Here is a 27,085-nt window from a genome sequence, read left to right on the forward strand (position 1 = left end):
AGGGAGAGGGGAGAAATTATTCTCAATCTTCTAAACACACTGAGGTTAATAAAGTGTCAATTAAAAGTATTTTATATGTCAAGTCAGCTTAATCTTAAGAAACCCTCCAAAATATGGGTAGTTTTTCCTAAACTAAACTCTCCTGTTTCATTTCTACTTCATCCTACTATATTCAAGCTGAATATGAAGCTTTAGAAACTCTTACATTGCAACACTCTTCCACTTGCAAATTCGTCTTTTGCAGAGCCACTGTGATGCAAAGACAAAGCTACCACTGAGGTAGCTAGTAGTAAAGTGTCACAAGGGAAAGAATAAAAGCAGCCCAAGAATTTCTGCTCATGCAATAAATTGAACCAACGGCAAAATACTGGTTTTCTGAAATGTTAATTTGCATAAACAGTAAGACAATTTAGACATGGATTTACAGTCTGAGTAATTGATGGGATGAACACAGAAAGAGACTAGGAACATGTGCTTGCACGCTGTACCATGCCCAAAGAACATCTCTTTCCCAGAACAGCATCCATCAGGCCTAGGAAGCTGATTCATTCATGATATACGTGAGTCAGGTGCCTATTACAAAGGCATCGTGAATCACTCCTGGATTCTGGATCATATTCAAAATGTGCACACAGAACAGGAAAAGCTTTCTTATGCCATGAGTAAAGTAAGCACTTCCAGCATGCAGTCGCTATTACATTGTTATTTACAAAAAGAAAAAAAACAAAAAAAAAACCACAACCAAATTTCCCAATCAAGGGAAAATGTCAAACAAGCTCAGAAATTCTGACTCCTCCACATCAAAACAGTGCTAATAATATGGTATTTCTCATTAAAAACAAAAGCAGTTTCTCCGCAAGCTAGCTGGTCAGCCAATAAACCTGTTGGCTCAGTGACCCCAGTCTTTCCTCAAAATGAGACCACATTCCCAATGAAGCAATGCTATGGACACTTTTCATTAGTCCCCAAAAAGCACACTAGAACATTTTCTGTTTCACAGGATTCATTTAAATATGACAGCACCACTTTCTGGCTACATGAAGATAAAAGAAATAAGTATTGCTATCCTATCAATGTACCGTACCATTAAAGTACTAAACTCAAAGCCTTACACCAAGTACTCCCAAAATTTATAATACTCATATCCAAAGAAGAGACTCAGCATTTTCATGTATTATATCCTATCGTAAGGTCCATACTGTCATAGAGTTGTCTCATAAAACATTAAGATATTTTGGCTATGGTAACCAGCAAGAAAGAACAAGGTTCTGAAGAAACTACTGTCAATTCTTCAGGTTCGGATGACACAAAAGCAACAAACAATATTATCTTTAGTAAAATGCAAGCTCTCATTTCATTCCAGGGCACACTCACGCTATCCTAAATTTCTATCACATTCACCCAGAATAATAGCATCTTGTCTTGCACTGCTCTCCTCCATGTGCCTAACTATGGGCTGAGATGGAGTTCTGACACAGACACCAAAGCCAAAGTGCAGAGACTGTGCTTGTAAACTTCCTGAATGTGACACAGCTAGATGCAAAGGCAAGGCACAACTCTTACAGTGTTGCAGAACAGCAATCCAGACCAGCAAAAGACCCTATTTTCCCCTCTAAAACAAAGCGGTCAGCTTTGGGTGGGTATCCCAACCAGTCTCCACAGTAACTACACCAAGGTGATGCAGGACTTAGGAGGTGTTATCACAACAGGGAGGAATCAGCTGTGTTTAGACAGGTGTGACAGTAGGCTGTCACTTCACAGGCTGTAGCTGGACTCCTCATTGTGGGGCAGCAGAGCTATGCAACGTAGGGCAACAAGAGTTTGTATAGAAAAGGGGAACTGGCACGTGCAGTAGTACTGCTATTCCCAAACTAAGGAGGTTTTTATTTAAAAAGAAAAAGCAGAAGTCTGACTCAGAAACTTCAAAAAAAACACAGAGAAGTCTGATTGTGACTGAAGTGTAAATCACAAGAAACAGCAGTTTTAAGGAGAGCATTCCTTAAGCTTATTTTGCTGCTGAAAATCAAAGTTTGGCAGAAATGCTGCAACAACTACTTTGTGATAGCATTGTTCTCCTCCCTGTAGAATTATCTTTAAAAGTACATACTAATGCCAGACTATATTATTCCAATGGCACCAGATTTCCTTACAGTGTGCCTGCTTCTCCTTCAAGCCATTCTCACATGGGCTTACCATGCCAGGAGATAGCAGCAGTTGTCTCTCTCCTCTGTAGAGCTGACCAAAAGACTTTCCCCTTCCCCCCTGGGAAGGGGCAATTGGCAGTTGCTAACAAAGAGCCTCACAAAGTAATTTAAGGGTGGGCTTCCTCATCTAAATTGTTAAGGTGCAAGGTACAGCTTGTAGCAAGTCAGATGTTCTGCATCCCAGCCTGCAGAGACACCAGCCCCCAGACGCTGTAGGGCTGAGGCAGTTTACTGAGAGTAACAAGTTGCCCAGCAAGTAATCCACTGCTTTCTTCAAACAAATGGTATCATTGAGGGAGGCAAATTGTTCTGCTTCATATGAAACAACCTCCAGAAGGCAAACATTCACAGGACTTCACTCTTTTCTTCTGATAAGGCTGCAAGGATATATTTCATTCAGTGCAGACAGGCTTGTGTCATTTATGAACAATGGGGAAACACTACAGCAATTACTAGACTTTTCCCTATAAACTTCCCAATATCTGCTTCCATTCCTTCAGAATCCTGTCCTTCCTTTCTGAATCAAAATACAGGACAACGAGTCAATGAGGATAAACTGTGCTTTAAGACTTTGTCTCAGATTATGACCACCACTTCCTTCTGTGGACTGCAAAAGAAGTTACGTGCAAATTTTACTTAACCTCAAATAATTTTTTTTTAATCTCTTATTTAATGGAAGAGTGTTCTTCTGGAACTGTTACTAGGAGTTCACGGTATCAAAGCCAAGTTAAGCATCCCATTTTTTCATGAGCAAAAGCAGATGTCTCTGTACCTGAAACATTTTTGTAAATATAATCCAAAATATGCACAAACACCCCATTCTTGTAGGAGTGGATACCTGAAGGAATATTCTGTGTCCATCAGTTTACTGATGAAGGGGCTGTAATGGTTAGGATGCAGGCATTGCAGGTCCTTTAGGGTCCTTCACCCTAATGGGTCAAACTGTGATCGTCCCATCAGTCTATGACTGTGAAACAGAGATAACAGCTGGCATTCTTATGGCTGAGAAAATACAAGGCATCACTAATGTAGGGTATATCCTACACACAGGATATGGTGTTATCCCTAATAATTCTTATGCTCACTGATAAATAGCTGCTTTGTGTCAGCTGTCCCTTAACCCTACATCTCTGGCATACACAGGCCCTTCTGGAGTGAAGTCAAATCGTTGCTCAGCCCCAATAGTTACTTATTGCTATGTAGTGCACAGAAAGCTAATTTTTTGATGGCATACAGAGCTGAGGGCTGTCTTTTCTCAGTCCCTGCCATAACTGCCTGGGGTCCCAGAAGCAAAATTTGCTTCTCTTCTTTCAAAGATGACCAAGGGACATGACAGCAGTCTGTATAAGAGAAGCTGTGTAGGAAATGACGATTTGGTCTCTCATAAACACCACTGTAAACATGCAACACAAAATTAACTGGGGAAAAAGGATTCAAAGATGGCATCTGCAGGAAGAAGTACTTGTAACCTCTACGAAGCAGGGTCACACTTATGGATAGCAGACACAAGTGAAGGACACAGAAGACAGGGCTGCCTATAGACATCAGTCTGGCACTTTTCTGAATGCTGAGCTTGCTGAATCATGGAAACTGCATTAAATACAGAAGGTAAGGAACAAAAGCTGAGTTGCCCAGGAAAAGAGAATGTTTGATAACTCCCCCAGGCTGGTCCCCACCACTCTCCTCCAGTCACCACCCCTAATTCATCTTTTAGATCAGATTAAGTGCCTGCAAAAGTCCCATCTGTCAAATTTCGTAGGCTGCTTCTGAATGACCTTAGTGTCCATACCACAACGGTTTCCGATTCCCCCATTAAGCTAAACACTCTCAATTGTACTGGAGAACATGACGATACTCCAGCTTATAGCAGACTAGACCACTCCCTGTCTGAACACACAAATGGTCAAGTATAAGAAAAAGGAAGCATCCACCACATTTAGCTTTTAGAGACTTGAGGCAAAGAAAAAGGAAGTGGCTTTTTTCAGATCATACTAAATACTTGCCTAACTCAGCTGCAAAATGGACAGTCACAGTTCACCCACCCAGATCCTGCTATGGTGTTAGCCACAAAATCATACTTCTTATATGATGGAGGTTTCTTCTAGTATTCATTGTTGTTCAGTAAGATGAATCCCATCCTATCACTACTAAATTTAGCCATGATAAACATTATGAACTTTTCAGTTATTAAGAGGAAAAAAAACCACAAAACAAAAAACCCCAGAAAACAGAAAGAGATGCGTAACATCATCATAAACCAAAGGTCTCTCAGTTATGATTCAGAGCGTGGATACTGGGAGATGCAATTAGTGTTAACATTGAAGATCAGAAAAATGTGCTTGTGTTAGAAACACTTTCATTTTTAAGCAAGTGCAGGTAAATAAGAATGCATTACATCAAATGGATTCTGTTAGGTATCATAGTCAATTGGTTGAACTGAGTTCATGCAGAGATTTTGGAAATACTTGTTTTCCTCCTTCCAAACTGCTCTCTCCCTCTGCATCCAAAAGTAAACAGACATGTAAACCGACTCTTACCCAGTCAGCCAATGGTCTATCACCATTATTCCTACATTAGCTTCCACCTTAAGCCTGTGCAGCAGTTTTCTTTCAGTCTCAGACTCTGCTTTGTCACTGGTCAGCAATACTGTTCTTTTAATGATTAACTGAATAAATTAGCACCAAAGTCACAGCAGAACAAGTCACTATCACAAAGGCTTTATTTTAAACTATGAGAGCAAACAGTTACAGCTTAGTTGAACATGGGTTAAGAAATAAAAGTGCTTGCAGTCCTTTCCTTAAAAAAAAAAAAAAAAAAAAAAGGAACAAAACCCAAAACTTAAAAAGCTTTAATCAGCTTTGCTACTTAAAAAAATCAGTCTTCCAGGGAAGCAGCAGCAAGAGATTAAAGCATACCTAAAAATCCACATAACTCTAAGGATAATAATCTGATAATACACACTCCAGCATCTTAAGGGCAGCTTATGGCTACATACATCCATCAACATAGATTCTAAATGAGACCAGCCTGCACCAAAACAAGATCCACCAAGCAGCTTTTGAAAACAGAATAAATTTAGCTGGCTATTTAATATGAATCCACTGATAAACTATTGCAAAAGAAAAAAAAAATTAAAAACGGGCAATGCGGCTTTGCAAATCTGTTAAAGTGACTGTATTCATCGACAGCTGTTTACTGGTGGCTTATACTTCCTTGCATCGGTCTAGCACAATGAGACCACAGTCTCCAACTGCTTCCTAGGTGTCAGGATAATGCCATTTTTTAAGTCATTACAAAGGGAGGCAGACTTTTATTGTCACAGAGATTTTATATTTCTATCTTCAAAACACACAGAATAAAGCCTTCCTAGGAATTCCTGAATTTCATCTGCCAGTTGCTCATGTACAACACAGTAGTTATCTGAGCCTTGTTTTAGCTGCAGCTCCCATACTGCTGTGTTTCACACCATTCTATCGCTTCTGTTTCTTATTTTCTAATCCAGTACAACATCAGAGTGTGGATATAAACTCTCAAACTCTAGACAAGGCAATTTAGCCTTGATCAACCGGCTGTTGGTCTTACATGTCTGGAGGTGGTACATTTCTGTGCCAATAGCTGGCAGGTTATTCTGTATGGAATACGATGAAGACATTGCTCAGCTGAAGAGTAATTTTCCTTCCTACATTTAAGCACACCCTACCCACACATCTTGTCTTTCCTTTAATCTTGGTACAGAGCTGGAAGCTACAGTTTAAACCAGGACTCTGTCACTTATTTAGCTCCATACCCCCCCCAGGCAGCTTTCCACACACGGGTTGGGTACTTTCAGCAGAAGTTACCACTCGGCAGCCACTGCCTGCCTTCACACACCACCACAAAGTGGGAGTGCACCATGGCAGGTGCTTCCCAGCTCCTCCCCAGCCCCCGTGGGCTCCAGAAACATGCTGCTGGGAATACACAGCCCTGCAGTTACATGCAGCCCAAGTGAGACATTTTGGCAACTAGAGACACTAAATGCTAATTTAACACTGTTTTCTCTCCTCTTCATGAATTCCTGCACGAAGGGGCTTTTTCTCTCCTTGCCAATTCATATATTGCTGGAGCAAAAAGGTGGCAGCCTCTCTCTGGACTGATTATCATGACCATATACCCAGCTCTATCATTTGGTATGCTTCACACATTGTCCTCTGATCTGGCAACAGTCCTGAGTACAAGCTAATTTACACCTTCAGTATAATGGCTTTTGTGTCTTTTGCTACTCTGGAATACATTACATGCAGCTGAGACAGAAGTCCAGCAAGCCACTGTCTGCCATCATCTTGTAAAAAGAACAAAAAAAAGGGAAGAGAAAGATCTTTTGAATTTTTACATAGCTGGTCTTGTTTCCAGACCTTCCTGAGTCCATGACAGTCTCCTTGCTGTGAAATAAGTCTTTCCTGCACGCCCCTGGAAGCAGCCCAGGAAAGGGTATAAATACCAGAGATGCAGCGTTTCAGTTACAGAAAAATGTTCCTGAGTATTACACTGTCTTCCCTGTTCAGAGTTTGCACTTGCACTATTTAAGGAAAAATCCATCCTCAGTTCTGTCACTCCAGAAACACAAAGTACATGAAGAGTGGGATTTTAAACTCTAGTGCTGCAATCTTCAGAACAATCCTTACAGCTCAAACCTGTGTTCCCAAGTAACAGCAAAAAGCAGTGAAGGGGGGGGGAAGGGCAACTCTGCCCTTTTCCCTGCCTCCTCCTCAAAAATTTTGCAACACATTTCTCCAACCTAAGTTCTATGCCTCCAGCCACACAATTGCCTCACTCTACTTCTTGGACACACCTTAAGGTTTATCTAACACCGTGTATGCCAACTGCACATGAAAATGTACTCCTTAAGGGCACCAAGGCTGCCATTTCACCATTAAGCCACACTACAGTATGCACAGTTTACCACAAGTACACTGAACACCAGCACACAAAGGGTTCAGTACAGCAGAGGAGATGGCAACCAGGGGCAGCAGGACCACCTCTCTGTCACAGTGACAGCCTCTGCCAGGCAAACGTGATCACAAACCCAAGGTGTTAGCATACAAGGATGAGAGGAATACAAAATAGCTGGATTATCTAACATTCTTACATAATTTGACTCCCTTTAGGGATTTATTCACACTTTCTCAATATGCCCCAGAGCCGGTAGTACAGCTATCAACAGAGGCCCAACCACATGTCCTGGGGAGAGATCAGGGGTGAAAATGACACTGTAGCCAACCTGTGAGAGAACTCATGTCCCTGGATCTTGTGCTCAGGTATACAAGCAGCACAACAGGAGGTGAAAATGAACTATCCAAAGCCAGAGGGGCAGATGGGCTAACTGAAGCTGCCTGCCCCCTGTGCAAGGGTGAGTAGCAGTGATGCTGGGAGGGTTACTGGTCACTACAGACAGCCCAGGCTGAGCACCCAAGCCATGTCCTGGGCTCACCTGCCTTTCCCTGCTTCACCCCACCCTGCGCAGGAATGCCTCAGCACTCATTACCGATTCAAAGGACCAGGATGACTTTACGGTTGCTACGGTAGGTTTGCCCTTTGTAGTACAAACACAGCACTGCGACATCTGCAGGATCCTGACCAGCTTCCACATATGGGGAAGTGCCTTTGCACTGCTAAGCAGCGGAAAACTAAAAAGGAAGAGAAACACCACATCCAGTGCTGCCATTGCTCCAGCTCCCCACCCACACAGCAGACTATCTGGGCTCAGTAATGCAAGTTACTAGGTTTTTAAGAGCAATGGGCATGCTTCTTCCTGCAGAGGGAACATTCTGCCCACTCTTGGTTTCCAGTGTCCCACCTTGCTTTACCTGTTCTGAATAGCACAGGCAAGGCGTGCCGACTGCAGTTTCTACACACTGAGCTCTATTGAGGACTCTGTATACCATGACCAACTTTTAACAACATGCACATGCAAATCCATTTCCAATCAGTAAAGACCAGATCTTTACCATACTCAGCTCCATGGAGCACCTTTAATCCTGAGCAAAGCTGGCAGTCACTGCAACAGAGCAGCCAATATCCACAAGAAGTTTGATCCCCCTAGGCAGCTATTCTTTTCCACAAACCCACAGAGATCAAACCTAGTGTAGCCGAGGATAACCACACATAGCTGCACAGCAACGCTGCAGCAAGGAAAGCCAAATTCATGGGGCTGCGTGTTCCTTACTTTAGTAAAGAACCTTAACTTTTTACTAGTGTGTTGTCAGGCACTGTGATGTCCTGCTTAAGTGATAGTGCTTAAATAACAACATGGAATAGCTTCACTCTTCAGACTGAACACAGCAAAATACAGGACGATAACAGGATGACTGACAGCAGTAAGTTACTGATCCAGCTTTTTGAAACCAGAAGAAGGACTTCCAGCAAGTGAAATAAATCCCCAATTACTGGTTTTTAATTACAATTAGAGGTCTACCGCTACCAGGACTGTCTGAGACAGCCAGCTCTGGACAGAGTATCTGTAATATTCCAGGAAGATTTTCAGTTATTTCCTGGTAAACACACTCTGCCTACTGACTGTGTAGGAAGATACCAAATCTTAACAGGAAGCCTAGCTGTGCTGTCATGCTCCCTTTTTAATAATGGAAAAGTGTATCATTTCCAAATAGAGAAATCTTTTGCAGTGATGTCAAAGAAAATAAGATTTTACTTTTTGTTGTTGTTACTCTTTTAAATGGTAGCATTTAAGACGCTGCCCCCTGACTACAATGTGATTCCCTAACTTTCCTATTGTTATTAATGCCTATACTAGTCCTAGGATTCCCTTTAAGTATAGCTTATTACACATTTTGTCAGTTTTGTTTTCTAAGTAAATTGATAGCTAGGCTAAGTGTCAGATAGTGACTAAGACAGATGATCTACTGGTTCCCTTTGGTTTTTATTCTTAAAACATGGAAAGAAAAAAGAAAAAAAAAAAAAGATATGTAAGGTCACTGAACTGAACTTGCCGAAACAAATTTCACAACACAGCCCTTCCAGCCTCTGAGACCTTCAAAAGATTTCAGTATTTGGCTCCACAGCTACATCTTTGTTTACAGCACAGACATCCTGGGACTCTCCTCTGTAATGCCATGCAAGTCTGGGTGCTGGTATGTGGGACAAGACAGAGCCTGCCAGTGGTTAAGCCTGAGAGGCAAGAGCGAGCTTGAATGAGTCTGTCCTGGCATCTGCCCCAAGGTGCTCCAAGAACCCTGCCGGCACAGCACACACAGCTCCTGTTTCCATGACTCAGTGCTTCACCCACTGCTCCTGGGCAGGTTCTCTGAGCAACACTGAGGGCGGGCCATCTAAACTAGGGAAAGATGAGAAGGAAGACAAAGAGGTGCTGCAACTCCAACAAAACGTCTGTGCTTCAGTCAGAGTTGGCAACTACTAGCACAGCTCACTGGTAACCAAAAGCAAGTAACTGCTACAGTAACAAGAAAGAAACTACAAGAAAGTAGTCTGAAAGCTGTGCTCCGGGGTACTGTTAGCTTACTGGACTCCAGATCATCAGTGGTGGTGGAGTACAATAAAAGCAAAGCTAAGAAATATCAGGTATTTTCATACAAGCAGGAAAGGAGCAAACATGTTAGCAAATATGCAAGAGAGCAGCCTTGGGTAATCAGGAGATACAGTTATTTCCAAGTCCTTTTCTTTCACTGCCTAGGGAAAGAGGTTAAAGCTCCCAGGTTTGCCCTACTCCACCAACCAGAACAAGCCCAAAGACACTGGGGTGTATCCAATCTGCACATTGTACTCCCAAATCTGCAGTGATGCTCCTGAACGGTCAGTGATGCCCCCAAACGGCCAAGAATCTGGCACATAAATCACCAGGGAAGGTACCCATGCATGACAATCAAAATAAACCATTAAAGACACTACTACATACTCACCCAAATACCAAGGGAAAAAGAAAACTTTTCTTAAAAATTAAACAGGGGAACCTTTCTTAAGGAACACACACATACTTCCAGCATCTCTGTCCTGACCTAGAGGGCACACTTCTCCCGAGATACGAGTAATTTCAGGTTAGTCAAGCCTCCAATTAATCCATTGCACAGAACTTATAAACTCTGGTGGTTTTCCAACATTATTAGGAGTTACAGCAAAGGTGTCCAAGTTTCATTACACTTAACAACACAATTCAGTGTTGCTGTCCCCAAGTTTTTGAGGTCTCATGTTGCTGCTCCTCATTCTCTCCCAAGAGCTTTGCTCTCCAACAGTTCTGACTTGACAAACAGCCCTCTCCTCTCTGTCTAATGTGTCACAGGGGAGTTTAATTATCCATCCCTTATCTTGTCTTGAGGTGCATCTTCCCTCCTGCAAAAAAACTCTGTTTAAACAAAAACAACGAGGCCTTATTCACTTAATAAAGGCTGTTTTGAGATGAATATACATTGTACAATGCAGATTGTTGAATTCTTGCAACATTAAGCCACTACTCCGAGTCTTCTGTGCTGCGTCCATGTGGGATGTTTAGTACAATGGCCTCACTGTAATCACACACTTTGGCCTTGTGTTGGAAAAAAATGAAGAGAGCTTCCAGAACTGCAGAAAGATCAAAGGTTGAAGCCAGGCACTAATGACCTAATAGGCAGAGGTCTAAGAGTCAGCAAACCCCCTAACCCTGGAAGACAGCTCTTAGTACACTTGCTGCTGTTTTCAGACTACTGCTGCATCTTTGTTTCTTCTCAGCTCTTGTTCTACATTTTTTACAGCAGATCTACAGATTTTCTTAATCCCTTAAAGTGTAAAAATGAGGATCCTAGAACTTAGTTGCTTCTCACTCATTGCTCTTTTGCTGTTATGCAGTGACCTCATCTGAGGCTTGCAAGAGCCTTCCAAAACACAATGTGAAACTGGAGAGTTTCAGCCAACAGCAGCTGTGGTTGCCTGACACAACCAGCACCTCAGTCAGCCTTGGAAGCAAGCTTACTGACCTCCAATTACTGCTTGTCAGTTTGAACGCTGACCATCAGCAACCAAAAAAAAAAAAAACAAAACAAAAACCCAAAACACGAACCAATGAAGCCTTAGCGGCTAAACAAAAAAGCACATGTCCAACAAAGTCTCTTGCACAGTTAAACTGAAGTGCTTATATAGCACATAACTGAATATACATGCTAACACTATTTATTTTTAAGCTGTACAGGAAATAGCAAGCTATTATTTTCTGCTGCATAGCTTTCTCTGTAATAGCAAGATGTTGCTGTTCTCAGTCTAATATAAAAGCTGTTAATGCTCACTGATAATAATAACTGTGAGGTGAAAGATAAAGTTGTCATAGACTGATTTTCTCAGGGTAGCACTAGAGTGTTTGAACGACCTTACCTGTAAGTTTCCTGAATGCTCCAGACTATTTTTTAAAACAAACTTCTGATTCTCCAGACAGAATAAAGTGTTTTGGAGAAATTACTGTTCTAAGTTTTTATAGCTGAAGTCATTATTTTATTGCTGCCTTTAGGTCAAGCCACTGTTTTGCTTACATATTTACAGGCACATGCTATAATGTCTTTGATTCCATTGCAATAACTGAGAGATTTGAAGTAAACCTCATTGATATGCACAAGAAAAAGGGGGAAACTGCTAAACATTTATATAATAGAGGAGCAGCCATTTAATTCAAGAAAGTTCCTTTTATAAAATCAGAATATTTGTAAAAACAGTCATTCGCAAATCATGATCAAGCACATTTTGAAGGTATAAATCCAGCTAATCTATGTGTACTAGACCACTGGAAGCATCAGGTAAGAAGAATAAAACTTCTTTTAAGGAATTTGGCAGATATATCCCAGATAGCTAAGGAAGAACAAGTTTAGAAAATTTCTGCCCTTTGTTGTGACTGTGCTTAGTCAAAATTGGCAGTAGCTAAACACAGCAAGTATTAGTGAAAGTACCCAGGCTGAACAGCTAAGACAATATTACACCAAGGAACACAAGTAAGAAGTTAAACATGCAGCCATCCACTCACACACACATCAATCTCAATCTCTTTGATGACTCAGCCAATACTTAGCACTTCATCTATGATAAGCAGTGTATAATCTTGCTGCACAATGATGTAGCCTGTTATTTCTGTAAGTCTTCTCTCAGAAGTTCTACACAACCATGAAGCAGTGTTGTGGAAAGCATGCTGGCAGCAATACAAAGATCTCACTGATGTGAAAGCTAAAGCTTTTATTATAAGCTGGGTGGCCAGGCTGCCAAGTAATGCTGTTTGTTAATGCTATGTATTACTAAACACTGTTCCTCTATGCATGATCTTTAAAGCTAATACTGTGTTTGATGGAGCAATATGTAATAATAATAGATAATATGTGAATGAAGTAATCCATAAATTGATAGCTATACTCTGCCATCCTAAGAAGGGTTTCTACTGAAATATAATTCCCAATCCACAATATTCAATGCCAGAGATATGAAACAGTAAAACTGTTAGCACCTACTAAAGCAAAACAATTTTCAAATCAGGTGGGGTCCAGATCTTTGTCTGGAAACCCATTGGTAGAGACCATATTAGAGACCCATGACAGTGCATGCTCTTGTTTTAATTTTCCTGTACCTCAGAAGAGGTGGTAGCATTATGAGGCTACTGGAGATCAGCCACATCTCACACAACGCAGTAGATTCTGCAGAAAACTACCAAGGGCAAGAAAAAGGATAAGGACTAGGGAAAGCCTACACAACCATCACAAAGCAAGTTGGTTTCTTCACCTCCTTACATCCATCCCTCATGCCCCCATAATGCGCAAGTTCCACCGGCTTTATCCCACTTGTTCCCAAAGGCCCAGTGCTCTCCCAGGGTGGACACTGGAACAGCTGGCTCCACTGGGGAGCAGGGAGTGTGGTGCAGAGCCCTCCTCCCCTCCTCTGCAGCTGTTTTGGCTGGGTGGGAGGCTCTCCTGTGGCTCCTGCCCAACCTATGCATGTACCCAGGGCCAGAGGTGCAGGGAGGCGAGCCTTAGGGGGATTAGGTGCCAGTCCCTATGGCTATACCTAGCTCACATACCCCCTTATCCTAACTCCAGAGCTGGTTTAGCACCAAAAAAATGCTTTTGCCCAAAAACTATGCTGCACATGTCACACAGACAGACCAACAAAACAATTTCACTTCAGTTTCTGAATTCAACATGTTATATAAGTGTAGATGTGAAAATCTGGCAGAGGATATAAACTCTTTATGGCCTTTATGCCACGTTCAGGATGATTTTGCAAAATCTTGTTCTGACAGAAGACCTGGTTCCAGAACTTTGGAAACACCTCAAGAAATTAAAAGTTTTTCAAGCTCAGGTGAAGGACTACTTCAGGAAATAAGCCAGGAGGGGAAGATTTTTAAGTTAACATTAATAAATCTACAGTGCAGCCAAGTGGACAGATTTAGAAAACACTTATCCATTAATCGCCTTGTCACAACAGTGATGTTTGTGCAAAAGATACCGCCATGCTCCAGAAAGAAAACACAAACACACCAGGCATGTGATAGCAATGTGGTTTTGAAGTTTCAGTTTTATGCAGAAGAAAGGTCAGGCATTGCTGCTCTTCTTGTAAGAAGAGCGCAAATACCTAATGCAAATAGGGAATTAGCCAAGGATGTTTCTTTTCATGAACATTCCGTGCAGATTAAGTCCAAACACTACATTCAGGCAACCTCCTGAAGGAATTGCATTAAATCCTCAAGATGGTTCTATTTCCTCTGCAGGTTCTGCAGAGGATTACCTGAGATTTATTCATATTACCCCTAAGCACACTTTAAAGCTGCTTGGCAAAAATGTTAAAACTATTTTCCCACATTTTTCATTAAGACCGTTGTGGTTTACATTGACTCAAATTTCAATCATCCATTTTTCAATAGCACATAACAGTAGGGAGTAAGGATGCAAGAGTATAACCACTGTTATTGCAAAAGAGCTTTTTCTGCCAGCTTTCACAAGTACAGCTGTACTTTTCACCTTCAAATACCATCACCAAGGAGAAAGCCCAGGTTTCCAGAATCTCCTGCTAAAACTGCCAGTGCAAACCCCAGATTTGTGTACATGGATGAACTGAGTATTGTTACATATCATTGTGCAATTAAGCAACAGACATGATGTACATTTGTTTTTAAAATGACACGTTACCTTTAACTGCTTCCTTAACAACTCCCATGAGAATGTGGCCCACCCTTACAGTGAAAAAAAATAACAGTATAAGAAAGGATGTATACAGCAATGAGAATTTAAGATTAACAGAATTTCAAGAGACGATGCATCACTGACTTCCTGGCTTAACAACAGACACTACAGTTGTGTTAAAGACAGCACATCAACTCCATCAAGTGAGCTGCTGTCAAAAGAGAAGATGTATTAGAAGCAACAAGAAAACAGCTAGCTGTCAGATGTCACCTGAAAGAAAGGAAGGTCCAATTTATTTACCTCCCTATAATATGTTTAAGTAACTGCTGAGTAGCACATCAGGCAAACAGGACAGAAGCAGGCACAGCAGCTTATTTACTTACCTTTGCTATCAGTTCACTGAGCACATCTTCAACTGTAATACATTTGTTGAAACTTGGTATTCTTTTGAAGAGCTGCAAATTACAATGCAAGGTTACTATTAAGTCTCTGCAGAGCTCTGAGAAACTTAACTAGTTAACTAGGTCATGCAAACTAGGGATCAAAACCAACACATTTTTGTCTTAAAGACAGATAACTCTTACAAACTGCTAAATTACCTCTATCCAGTCCTCCCCAGAACAGCGAGGACACTTGTAGAATTAAAAAATATTTAGTGTCTTCATCGCACATACAAAAGATGACGTTCAATAACAGTAAAAAAAGCTCTGGTTCAACTTAACAGTGTTTATGCTTTATGTTTTACGTAATAAAAAGCAAATCTCTGGACTGCAAAACACATTGTTCCCCCACCCCACCTGAGCGATGACAGTGCTCTCTCCTTCCCCCTCCAGAGCCAGGTGAGTTTCACGCTTCCTCTCATCACACAGTAATCTCTTCTCCCCTCCACAGCTCCCCATTGATATAACAACAGAATTTAACATTTACAGGTATGCTAGGTGAGCACCAGCTGGCAGCCACAGCTAGTTACCAGTTAGAGGAATTCTTCCCGTCATACCTATTTTATCTTTCTAGGAAAGGTCTGTCTTCATTGCTGGATGAATGAAAAGTAAAACAGGATTTCCTCCTCCACCAGGGGGCTGGAGTCTCCCTGCCAACACCTGGTGGAAATGTGCCATCTCCTGGAAGAAAGCTTTTTTCCTAACAATATGGTTATGAAGGCACCTTCCTATCTGTTTGTCTCTGCTCCTGGATTTTGTCAAGACTGGACCAGCTAACATAGAGGCCAATAACCTGGACAGGCAGTGTTCCCCACCTCGTTTTTCTTTCCAGAAGTCAAGCTGGCTGATGACGTGGCACACATCTCTTCTGATCAGAGGCAGCAACATCTGAATTCCGATTCCCACAGCAAGCTGGCAGCTGCTATACTCCAGTCACAGCACCGCTGCATTCCTGTGCCACACAGACACACACACAAAGCCAGAAGAGCCATGTCAGCAATGCCATACTGTAGATAGTGGACCCGAGACCACATTTCTTATTGCTGCCTTCTTATAACCATTTACAGGGCTAGATACACAGAATGAGATGTAGTAAGTGACCTGAACACAACCAGGCAGGAATGCCATCTCCTGCCTTATTCCTGCTAGGGAATGAGGAAAGGAGAGAATTCATAACCTCCAGGCAGCTGGCTCTCTCACTGAAAACCTGCACTAATTATTCCCCATTCCAGAATGGTATGCATATGCAGGAAGAAAAAAGGAAGACAGTAGCCAAGGGAACATAAAAAGTATTACTAAGCAAGCATGCAACCCATAGTTTATGTCTGAAGGGCAATTATTCCTCCCAGTATGTGCTGCCTCACATTGTTCAAGAACAACTGTTCACAGTTCCTCAATTAGAGCACACAAATTCCCTGCTTGTAAGGTGGCCTTTTCCTTTGCTGCGGTGCACTTAGTAATGCAGTTACTCTTCCATCTGAAACCTACACAACAGGATTCTCAATTAGCAGCACTGCAGGCTCCTTACAAAACCTGACCAGTCCGAGTTCAACAGCCCAGTTGTTCATGCCTTGCACACACTGTACTGCAACTCCAGCCTTTCAGTTCCAGAAGCACTGTAAAAGTTTTATCTGTTTGGTGATCAGCTTCCATCATTGGATCACTTCACATCAGTGACTGTAAGACTTGAAAGACTAGGTCTGAGTCAAGATTTGCATTCTCTAGATACATAAGAGTCCTGTTGTTTTGAACAGTACTAGCCTCACTAACAGATCCATCAGAGTTTTGTCTTTCGTGCAAAGCTATTTCTGATGTCAATGAGCCGACCAAGCAGGCAGTGGTAGCAGTAGGAGGAGTCTGGTCTGGAGGGAATTTTCCATATACTAAAGTGGATGATAGCAGATGCCGCCTTCATAAAAATCCTTTCACATTGGTCATGAAAACCATAGGTACAAAAAAGCTAACATATTTCCACATAAAACACCTATTTTGTCTCCCCCCAAGCTCTTTCAATAACAAAAGCATATACAATCATACAGATTTGGGTAGCATGCCCTTATGGACAAGAATAGATTTAGTTTATGCGTTAACTCAGTGCTACACTCCAAGCTTACTTCTAAAGTAGCTCTTCTTAAGAAAGAAAACTCACATTTACCAACTCCCAAAGAAACATCTCTGGGTGAAATGCCAGTCATCTGTTGTTTGCAGCATAATTACTCTAGTTATTTAGACAAGTCTGGTCTACAGAGCTATTTAAAATAGGCTAGATAATCCAAGCCTGGAAGCTACCAGATAAACAAGAGTGCAGAATGCTGCCGCTATTGCAGCCTTCAAGTCAGTAGGAAAAGACAAGTGTGCCACTGACACTAAAATGTAATTCTCAGCTCCTGCACTGCAGAAAGGACTACCAAAAGCAACAGCCTGCTCAGGGAAGAAGAGTTTCCTCTTCAGGTTTTCCCAGAAGGCTGAATGGCCACATGCATGTAAAAAAAGTATGTCTGTCTGTACAAAAGCCTCACTGCATGGATTTCCAGGCACAAGCAGCTAACCAAAATGGTATCATTCCTCATCTCAAAAACTATCTGACTTCAAAACATAGGCTGTGATTTTCAGAGATGCTGAAAATCTGAAGCAATTGGATATAGTTGCTGTAGCTATAAAGAATTCTTAAGGAAAACATTGCTGCCATAGCCTACATGTAACAGCATGGTCTTGGACTTGGGAGGTTTTCCACATAAAGTCCCAGCCCTAATGTAGAGCTCCTTATGCTCTATACTTTCCCCTGCATATATCCCTGCATAGCATCAGCCATGATCTGTTCCATCACATATGGTACATAGTTTTTGGACACATAAGTTATTGAGAATCCAGGGTGTACCAGCGTAGCTATTCTCTGCACCAGCTTCCTGCACAGATACATTATTTTTGCAGAATGTCTTCCTTCTGTTTAAATTAAACCACTTCCATGGTAAGTTACCCTAACAACCCTAAAACATTACTTTTACTTTCACACTTCAGTTTATTCAATGGCACCAGCCTTGCTCAGACAAGCCCTTAGAGAAGTACCCCCTTTGATTTCTTAGTCAACATGCAAACCAACTACAGCAGGCTTTTAAAAGTAGGCAGAAAACTACCTTTCTGATTAAATTAACATTCTAATTTAAGCAACCAAATCGCATTCACATGGAATGAGTAAGTGTTCAAAAAAAAAAAAAAAAAAAACAAGTCTTGTCCATTCCTAATCTTTGGAAGTTAAAAGAGAACTCAGACCTAAAACAAGCCAGCCAAGCAAAGCATTCTTCTTTTTCCCTTTTCTCTCTCCATCAGACCAGATGTTATTTGGTTGCCCTGTCAATTAATAAGGATTGGGAATATGAAAATCAATGATAAACCTCCAACATATAAAGTCTCACACTTAAACCATGAAGCTTTGTACTACAGGGTAAGTGGCCTATCCGGATGCAACAGCATGGAACAGTGGGGACATCCTGTGGCCACTTAGATTCTTTACACGTGGATGTTCCCATTATTATTTTTAATCCATTTGTTCAACCACTTTTGCAAATTAGATGCAAAGTCACTTAATAATGTAAGAGGGCCCAAAAGCAATCGAATTTTCTTAGCTAACTTCCCACATACCACTTTATCCCTTCTCAGCAGTTGCTGTGCTCTACCTCAGTTTTCAGTATCTTACCTACTCGTGGGTTATTTAGTTTCCAAGTAAAGAAAAAAAAAATTAAGAACATTCAAGGAGTTTGAGATTGTTTAGGTGACAACACTAACCCCTGACAGCCATGCATACAAGTCAAAAGCAACATTCTAATTTAATTTATTTAGATTCATAGCAGCGCTCATAAAACGCATGTAATTCCCAGATCTAGGCATTCTGCCAACAGGAAAAATACTCTCAGATGAAATACATGTGTAAAGCACCTGCCAATATTGTAAGCTAAGCAACCACAAGGAAACAAAAGGCCAGTAACTCTTTGTGAATCTGAACAGAGTTCTTTTCATCCCCTTCCCTCCAAGCGAGGAACAATTTCAGGATAGATATGTGTGCAGACTATGAGGTTGAATGCTCCTCACAAACAACTCACTGCCCCAAACTCCCTCTGTTTTCATACTTACACGAGAGACTTCAGCTATACAGCTCAAAAAAATGGTCCCCCAGCCAGTTCATGGGACAGCTGTGGCTTCACAAGTCATCCCAACTCACTCACCTCTGACCATGCTGACTTTACCACTTTTAAAAACAAAAAGAAAATTAAAATTAACTACAAGTACAATTACTTTTTGTGATTTTATGTGCATATTTTCTCACTACAGGAAAAGATTTTATTTTAAATTTACTTCAAGCAATTCACCATCTCTGCTTAAGCTGCCTACGAAGACTAGGGAGAGCCCTTGCCAAATCCTGGAGCATATGTCCAAGTGTTCCCATGAAGAGGCTCTGCAGTCTGCATTGCCCGCAGTTTGAGTCAATTTAGTATGGTATTCCAGCTGGAAATGCAGCCACCTAGGACTTGCCCCAAGTGTGTTGCAGCTGTATAATCCACTTAGGAGGTCTGTTCTGGAGCATATCTTCTTTAAAGCAAAACAAACATTCCATCCTTCCAAGCAAGACATTCATGTTTTCCAGCATGAACAGACCTTATTGGCCAGTCAGAGGAGGTGTCAGCTCAAGCAACATGCTCCAGACGAAACTACACTGGCACTACAAATCAAAACTCATCCAAGCACATTGAGGTGACAGAGTGTTTCTCAGCTCCAAATACCATTGTCCACTAAATTGAACCCTTAATAATTATATTTTATTGATAAATATAATAATATTTTATTATAAAGTAAAACCAAAGCAGTCTAGCTTATTCTCAGTGTTAAACAGTTTGCTTAAACTGTACTTGGACTGCACAGGTAAAGGTTGCACAGATGTTACAATCAAGGGGAAAATTAATAAATAAATAAATCTGTTTTCCACTACCTGTGGAAAACAAGAGTTCATAATAATACAAGTTACCAACTCAGCCTAAATCTGCTCCCACAAAATACGCCTCTCAGCTTCTCTTGCACTTGTCATCTACAGCAATATTAGAAATTACCTAATGATTCATCTTGAAAGTATTTTTCACATATGATCTTACTACGTATTTTTTCCATCTAAATATTCACACACAAAACGCTTTCAACAAAGATTTACCTGTGGGCTAAACCCGAGTTTGCTCAAATCCAGTATAAAGTGGACTCGGAATCACCAGCTCCAGAGTGTACATGTACCTGCAGCCATGGTTGCCTAACCCATGGCTAGTTAACATTCCCATATAGCACTACTAAAAAGGTTACCTTCTAGCTGTTCTACCAATCCCCTTCTATAGAAAAAAGCATACAGCTTTTGTCAGTGCTGTTACTTATGACACAGATGGTAATGAAAAAAAGTAATAATCTGGAAACACAAGAGGTGGTCAGAACAGCCTAAAGAGCCCTGCTTAAGCACTGGGTGGGATTTCACAGCCATAAAGGAGGCAAGAGAGACTGCTTGGGTGTGCTCTGCTTTATTCCCAAAACCCATGTGCCCCACATGGAGGACTGCTGCCTTACTGCCTTCACACTCTGCACACAAATCCTCCTTCCTTCACCCCACATCTGTAGCAATAATTAGACCCAAGAGCATGCTGGTGTTACTCACTCCAATGTATCAGGCTGTGTACTTCCTCAATATAGCACAAGGAAACAGATGAGAAACACCTGTGCTGAACACCACCAGACTAATTCACTATTAAAAAGCACAGTTTGTGCTCCAGTCTGCAAAGGTTTCCAGTTAAAAGGTGCTGAGCTGCCAGTGAATCTTCACCGAGAAAGATAATCTGGGGCCATGACAGCTTAGTAAACAACTCTGAAAAGGATTTTACAGAGCCCATCTCTCTTATCATGCTTGTTTAAGCTGTTTACAACAAGAAGCTAAGAAAAAAAAAAACCCAAACTCGGGAAGCCACACAAGGGGGCATATTCTTCCCAAAAGCGTTTTGTGATTTTTGGAATGAAGTAATTGGAGGCACAGATGGATGAGACAATAAACAGTTTTTAGAGAAGAAAATTATAACGCTAGATTCTGAAACTAAGCATAGCAGGTAGCCAGCTTCTGGATGGGCGTTGAAAAGATTCATACAATTCCCTAAAAGCTGATATGCTTAATCCCTTGGAAAAGGAAGATTTAACTGTTACCATTACTCCAGAGTGTAATATCAGATCTCATAGGTACAATGCAAACATAAACCCTCCTCCTGGCTTCATCTGGCACATTATTTAAATGACCCTTCTATTAGAAAGGGAAACCCTCAGGACTATACCATGCAGTGTATTACCACAAATCCACTGGAAAGCATTTTCCACAACCATGAAAAGAAACCCATACTTGTTTGTGTGCCACTACAGTAGGGACTGCTGTCCAGTTACTTTTTTGCAGCATTATCAGAAATAACAGGCCCATTTCCCCAAGATTCATCACATTCCCAATAAAATAAGTGAAATGGTTCAGACAGTTGTGGATCATAATGAATAAAATAATATTAACAACTACAGCAGATTAAAAATTAATCTCTTAATACTGAATGTGGTTGTCTTCAAGTCAAACTTGAGCTAAAACATCATGGAACAACTTTCCCTGTTGATCCCTAGGTTAAATCTATACCTTATATAAAGACTGAGGATGTAGCATCCAAGTGCTTTCATATTTTTCCTCAGGTGAAGTCTGTTTCAGGAAGAGAATCAGAAGTAACAGTTAATAAAAAATAAAACAAACATACCAGGCAGGAGTTACTATAGCCATTACAAACTGATGAGCTAGAGACATGGTGATTTTGAAGACTGATAGTCCTTTCTTGTGTTTGTACACACCGTTTAGTATACTCGATAAACAAAGTATGTCCACAGTCCTAGCTGCACGAGGTTTTAAAACAAAAAAGTCAACAACAAAGCCCAATCAACAGTTTTGCAGCCTCTGGCAAAAAGTGCTGTACATTCATATAAACCTCACAACCAAAACTTTTGAACAGTGAACTGCTCTGCAACGAGAAGGCAAGCACCTCCCTCCCATGTGTAACTGAACGACTAATGTCCATAAGATACATATTTTGCATCACCCAAACATTCCTTCTCACAGGCCATAAATAGTAACATGATTACTACACCAAAACCAAGCAAGACTGCAGAGCAGTGATAGCAAGTATACAAAACACGCCTCCTCTCCTTTGAAGTTCTACCTCATGCCCCATTGTTCCTGGGTCTTTTCTAATTACCTAGCCACACAATATCCACAATTCCCAAAGCAGAGACAAAAATAAGTAGAATTAAAGCTATCAACATGAGAACACAAAACCACATAAATAATGGCATCAGGCTGGCCCTTGGCTAATACCAAGACCAATTCAGAAGAGCATGTTTTAAAAGATTCATAGTAGTCTAGTCGAGCTGTCTCTTATCTAGTACAATCAGCCTGCCCTCCCTCACTTCCACCTGATGTCTTCCCCCCTGCACCTGCTCACCTTCAAAGGTGTCATGCCCTTATTTATTCAAGTTGGTGTTTAAAACAGCCACCTTACGAACAAAGTTCAGGCAAATGAGAAATAATAAAATCACACCTACAAGATCAGCTGTGTGAATATATGTGTAACTCCCACGCAGTCACTCCAGCACAGCCTGGGCCTCCACACACCAGAACAAATTGCAGGAACAAAGCTGTAAGACTGGAGCAGCTACCATGTGACAATTCACTTAAATGTTCGAGCCCTGGGCTAACTTATGCGGAACGACTTGCATAATACAGGCTATTCATATAAACTGAAGTAAACAAAACCATGCCTTAACTTTTTGTTTGAACCACCATGCACAAGCATGGGGCTATACAGCACCGAAACACTTAATTTATTTTTTTTTAAAAAAAGGGTTTTGCCACATAGCAAGACAAATTTCCAATAAAGTCCTTTGCGTTATTAAGCCCTCAGAATGAGATAATGTAAGGCGACACGGCCTTTCTCCCATTTTTTTTCTGTTTTTATCTTACTCCTTCGCCTGCTTCCAAGCGTGACTGACGAAGGGCAGCCGGCCGCCCGCCACCCCCGGCGGCTCCAGCCTGCCGGCCCCCTCCAGCAGCGGGCACGCACCGCACCGCCGCGGCTTGGGACAGCAGGTTTCATAAGCCAGCTTCCTTTGCGTTAAATACCAACTATGCCCGAGACAGCCAGCAGCACGCCGGCCCGCCGGGCCGTCTCCGCAGCCGCGGCTGCTCTCTCCCGGCCCGCCCCCGGGACTCCGCGGGCTCCGCTCGCCCCGGCAGGGCCGGGCGCCAGGTTACCGGCGGTGCCACCCCCGGTTCTCCCGGAGGCACCCCGGGCTTAACGCCGACCCGGTTGGGCCCCCCGCCCGCTGCGGCCCCACTACCGGGGGCACCTGCCACCGCCGGCGTCACGGGAGCCCGGCCCGGCCACGCTCACCTTCGCCCGACGCCGCGCCGACGCCCCGCCGGGCACAGACGGACAGGCTCCAGCCGCGCCCCGCTTCAAACAGACCGCAGCGGGGCCGCGGCCCGGGCGAAGACGGCCGGCGGCGGGGGCGGGACGGCCGGCACCGGCACCTGCGCCGTGAGGGAGCGGGCGCCGCGCCCAGCGCGCGGGGGGTCCTGAGGGGGCACGCGCCGCGGCTCGCGCTGGGGCCGCCCATCCCCGGCCCTTTGCAAATAACGCCGGGGCGGCCGGAGTCTCTTTTTTCCCCCTCGTTTTTGTCACTGCCATCCCCACGCCAGCGCCGCCGCCCTCTGCCCTCTCCGCAAGGGGCCCACGCTGAACACCCGTGAGCTTCCCGCCCCGCCCCCGCAGCCCCGGGATCGGGCATCGCCCCGCGAAAGAAGCGCGTCTCCGGGCAAGCGGCTCGGCTCCGCGGCGAGGCGGTCGGCCGAGAGAAAATAACATACAAACATAAACATCAGCTCAAAGCCGTTTCCCCGCGGCTCCGAGACGTCGTGCCGGCTGCCCGCGGCCGCCCGCCCGTTCCTGCCGCCCGGCAGAGGGCGGCCCAGGGCAGCGCCGCCCGCCCCACAGCAGCCTCGATGGCCGGTGCCCCTCTCGGTGCAGCCGCAGGCCGGCCGGGCCGGGCAGGGAGGCGGGCGACTGCGCGGGGTGCCCGGCTCCGCCGGTTCCGCTGTCGTGCCCGGGTCGCAACAACGCGCGGAGGGACGTTCCGCGGGTGCCGCCAGCAGCTGCCGTGCTGTAAAATACATGTGCGTGTGTACCGGACGGAGCGTCCCCGCTCCGCGCGTGACGTTGCGAGGTTTCGCGGGAAAGCGCTGCCAGCCCGGTACGGAGAGGGGGGTGCCGCACACCCCCGACGCGGCCGCTCCGCCGGGGCCAGAATAGCCGCGAGGCCCCCCCTCCAGCTCCGCCCGCCGCTTGCCGTCCTACTGGCGCCCGCCGCCAGCAGCGCCCGCGCGGGCTGTGCCTTCACAGAGGGACGGGACGGACACCGCGGGCCTTTCCCTGGCGGGCGGGGGCACACACCGGGCACAGGGCGATAGAAGCGGCCGGGCCGAGTCGCAGACCCGAGCGCTCGCCAGCGGGGGGGGGCGGACCGCCCCGTCGGACCGCGCCGGCGAAGAGGGACGGTGGAATGAACCGTACGACGGGGCCGGGGAAGGTCCCGGTAACCGGTCCCGTCGCCGCCGGGGCGGCCGTGGCGCCGCGCAGCCCCACGCCGGGCGCGACCCCGCGGCCAGCTCGTGCCTGTGCCCCGAGAACCCGCGGGGATACGGGGTGGCCGGGCGCCCCATTGGCTGTTGCTAGGTGACGTGCGCCGCGCCACGTGACCGGTGTTAAATGCCGTCCCGGCGGCGCGCGGCGCCGCAGAGCCCGTCCCGCTGGCGGCGGCGGGAGCGCGGTTTGCCCGGCCCGGCCCGGCCCCGCGGCCGCGGAGCGCAGCGCAGCGCGGCGACCATGGTGGCGCGTCCCTGATTGCCTCTCCCCGGTGGGGACGGCCGCGGGGCGGCGGCGGCGGCCCGTGCCCCGGCGGGCGGGGGCGCGGGATGACCGGGGTGCTGGAGAGCCTGGTGCCGGACATGCACGCCAGCCAGATCTCCGCCGGCAGCTACCACCAGCACGGCGGCCTGCACAAGCCGCAGGAGTCCCCCACGCTGCCCGTCTCCACGGCCACCGACAGCAGCTACTACACCAACCAGCAGCACGGGGCGGCGGGCGGGCCGCCCTACGGCCCGGTGGGCTCCTACCCCTACGCGGGCGGCGGCACCGCCCCCTACTCCGCCAAGGCCGGCTACGACCTGGGCTACCAGGCCGCCTACGGCTCCTACGGGCCCTACGGCAGCAGGGCCTCTCCGGCCAACAACGACTCCGGTACGTCTGAGCCCCGGGGAGGGGCAAGGTTGGGACGCGGCTCGCAGGAGCCGGGAGGCCCCGCCAGGCACGGCGAGGGAGGCGGTCGGGGCTCGGGACCCGGGGTGGGCCGGGAGGGCGCCCGTCGCCGCCCCGACGGGGCGGGTGGTGATGCCGCGCTGCGGGCTGGGCCCGGGGCGGTGGGGACGCCTCTTCTCACCGGGGCCGCCGTTTCTGCCGCAGCAGAGAAGGAAGACTGCGAGCCGGAGATCAGGATCGTGAACGGGAAGCCGAAGAAAGTGCGGAAGCCCCGGACCATCTACTCCAGCTTCCAGCTGGCGGCTCTGCAGAGGCGCTTCCAGAAAACCCAGTACCTCGCCCTGCCCGAGAGAGCGGAGCTGGCGGCCTCCCTCGGCCTCACCCAGACACAGGTAGGGCTCCCCCGCCGCGGGGCCCCGGGCACGTCGTGCCGCGCCGGGGCCGCCCGCCCTCCGCGGGGTCGGGTGCGGACGTGGGAGGGGGCTCGGCCGGCAGCGCTCGGGGCTGCGAGAGCTGCTGCTCGTCCCTGACCCGCCGCGGGCGGCCTCGCGGAGGCTGCGGCCGCTTGACACCCCTCTCCCCCCAGGTGAAGATCTGGTTTCAGAACCGCCGCTCCAAGTTCAAGAAGATGTGGAAGAGCGGCGAGATCCCGGCGGAGCCGCCCCCCCGCCGCAGCGCCTCGCCGCCGCCCCCCGCCTCGCCCCCCGCCTGGGACTTCGCTCCGCACCCGCGCACGGCGGGCGGCACCGCCAGCCCCAGCCCCGCCGCCGCCTTCCTCGGTAGCTACTCGTGGTACCCGCCGGCGCCCGGCGGCCCGGCGCACCTGCCGGCGGCCGCCCCCCTCCCGCAGCCGGCGCAGCCCCCGCACCACCACGGCGGCGGCGGCATCTTCTAGGCGCCGCAGAGACTGCAGCCCGCGGCGCCGCGCCCGGCGGCCGCGGGGCACCGAGGTGCAGCACTGGTGCTTTGGTGAAGCCGGCTCCGGCCGTCCCGGCGGGGAGGAACCGCGCAGCTCCACGCCCTGTCCCGTCCCGTCGCGCCGTCGGCGGTGAAGCCCGTATGCGCGCGGCCCCGCGGGGTCCGCCCTCCCGCCGCCAACATCCCCGCGCTGCGGAGCAAGAACCCACCTCCCGCGCTCCGTCCTTCCTCCTCCTCCCCGGCATTTTCATCGAACCACCGGTGCAGAACTTTGGTTAACTTTATTTTTTATTTTTTTAAAGTTGATAGGTGCCTTTGCGGATGGACCTCACTTTGATGTTGGGGATTCAAAAATAAAACGTTAAAAAAATATAAATAATTTTATATGTAGATTTAAAACAAGAGCCTCCCGTGTTGAAGTTATACTTTTTAGTCATGAACGAAACCGTCCGGCAAGGGGGGCCGGTGGCAGCGGCGGGGCCGGTGCGGCTCTGCTCCCCCCGGCGGGGGGGCTCCCGCCCGCGCGATGCCACCGGGTGGGTTTCGTGCCCCAACGGGGCTTTCCCGGGGCGGCCGTCGAGCCGCCGTGAGCCCTTCCTTCCCTCCGCCCCCCCGCCGGCAACCCAGCCACTGCTCCTGCCCCTGCGCCGTTTGATGTCCAGAGTCGTGGAGAAAAAAAGAAAAAGAAAAAAAAAAGCAAACCACAATGAAAAAAGGGTATTTTTGGTTATTTATTATGGAAAACTTAAACACTCTTTAATGTTTCTTTTACAGTAAGCAGAGATTATTTAAATAAATTATTGTTTCCATGGTGCTCGCGCTGAGTTTCTTTGGGGACGGGGGAGGTTGGGGGTGTCGATCCGGACCCCGGCTCTCGCTGAGGGGGGGAGAGCTGTGTTCCCTCCACCCCCTCCCCATTGCAACTGCTGCCGCAAGCCGGCAACCCCCCCCTCACCTTGTTTCCCGTCCCTGGTCCCCGTTCGCGT

The 27,085-nt window shown here is 46.1% G+C and overlaps 1 protein-coding gene across 1 annotated transcript; it reads left to right on the forward strand.

Moving 5' to 3' along the window:
- The first annotated feature begins 24,838 nt into the window (after positions 1-24,838).
- DLX2 (distal-less homeobox 2) lies at positions 24,839-26,076 on the forward strand. Its single transcript, XM_056350319.1, has 3 exons — positions 24,839-25,163; positions 25,386-25,573; positions 25,768-26,076. The coding sequence occupies exons 1-3, from the start codon at positions 24,839-24,841 to the stop codon at positions 26,074-26,076; spliced, it is 822 nt and encodes a 273-aa protein (XP_056206294.1).
- The last annotated feature ends 1,009 nt before the right edge of the window (positions 26,077-27,085 follow it).

Source organism: Falco biarmicus, chromosome 8 (genome assembly GCF_023638135.1).
Source record: "Falco biarmicus isolate bFalBia1 chromosome 8, bFalBia1.pri, whole genome shotgun sequence".
Classification (NCBI taxonomy): Eukaryota; Metazoa; Chordata; class Aves; order Falconiformes; family Falconidae; genus Falco; species Falco biarmicus.

Coding starts and splice junctions, on each gene's coding strand:
- DLX2 (XM_056350319.1), top strand. CDS start 24,839: ATGACCGGGGTGCTGGAGAGCCTGGTGCCGGACATGCACGCCAGCCAG. Junction 25,164..25,385: donor TCCGGCCAACAACGACTCCG/GTACGTCTGAGC, acceptor TTTCTGCCGCAG/CAGAGAAGGAAGACTGCGAG. Junction 25,574..25,767: donor TCGGCCTCACCCAGACACAG/GTAGGGCTCCCC, acceptor CTCTCCCCCCAG/GTGAAGATCTGGTTTCAGAA.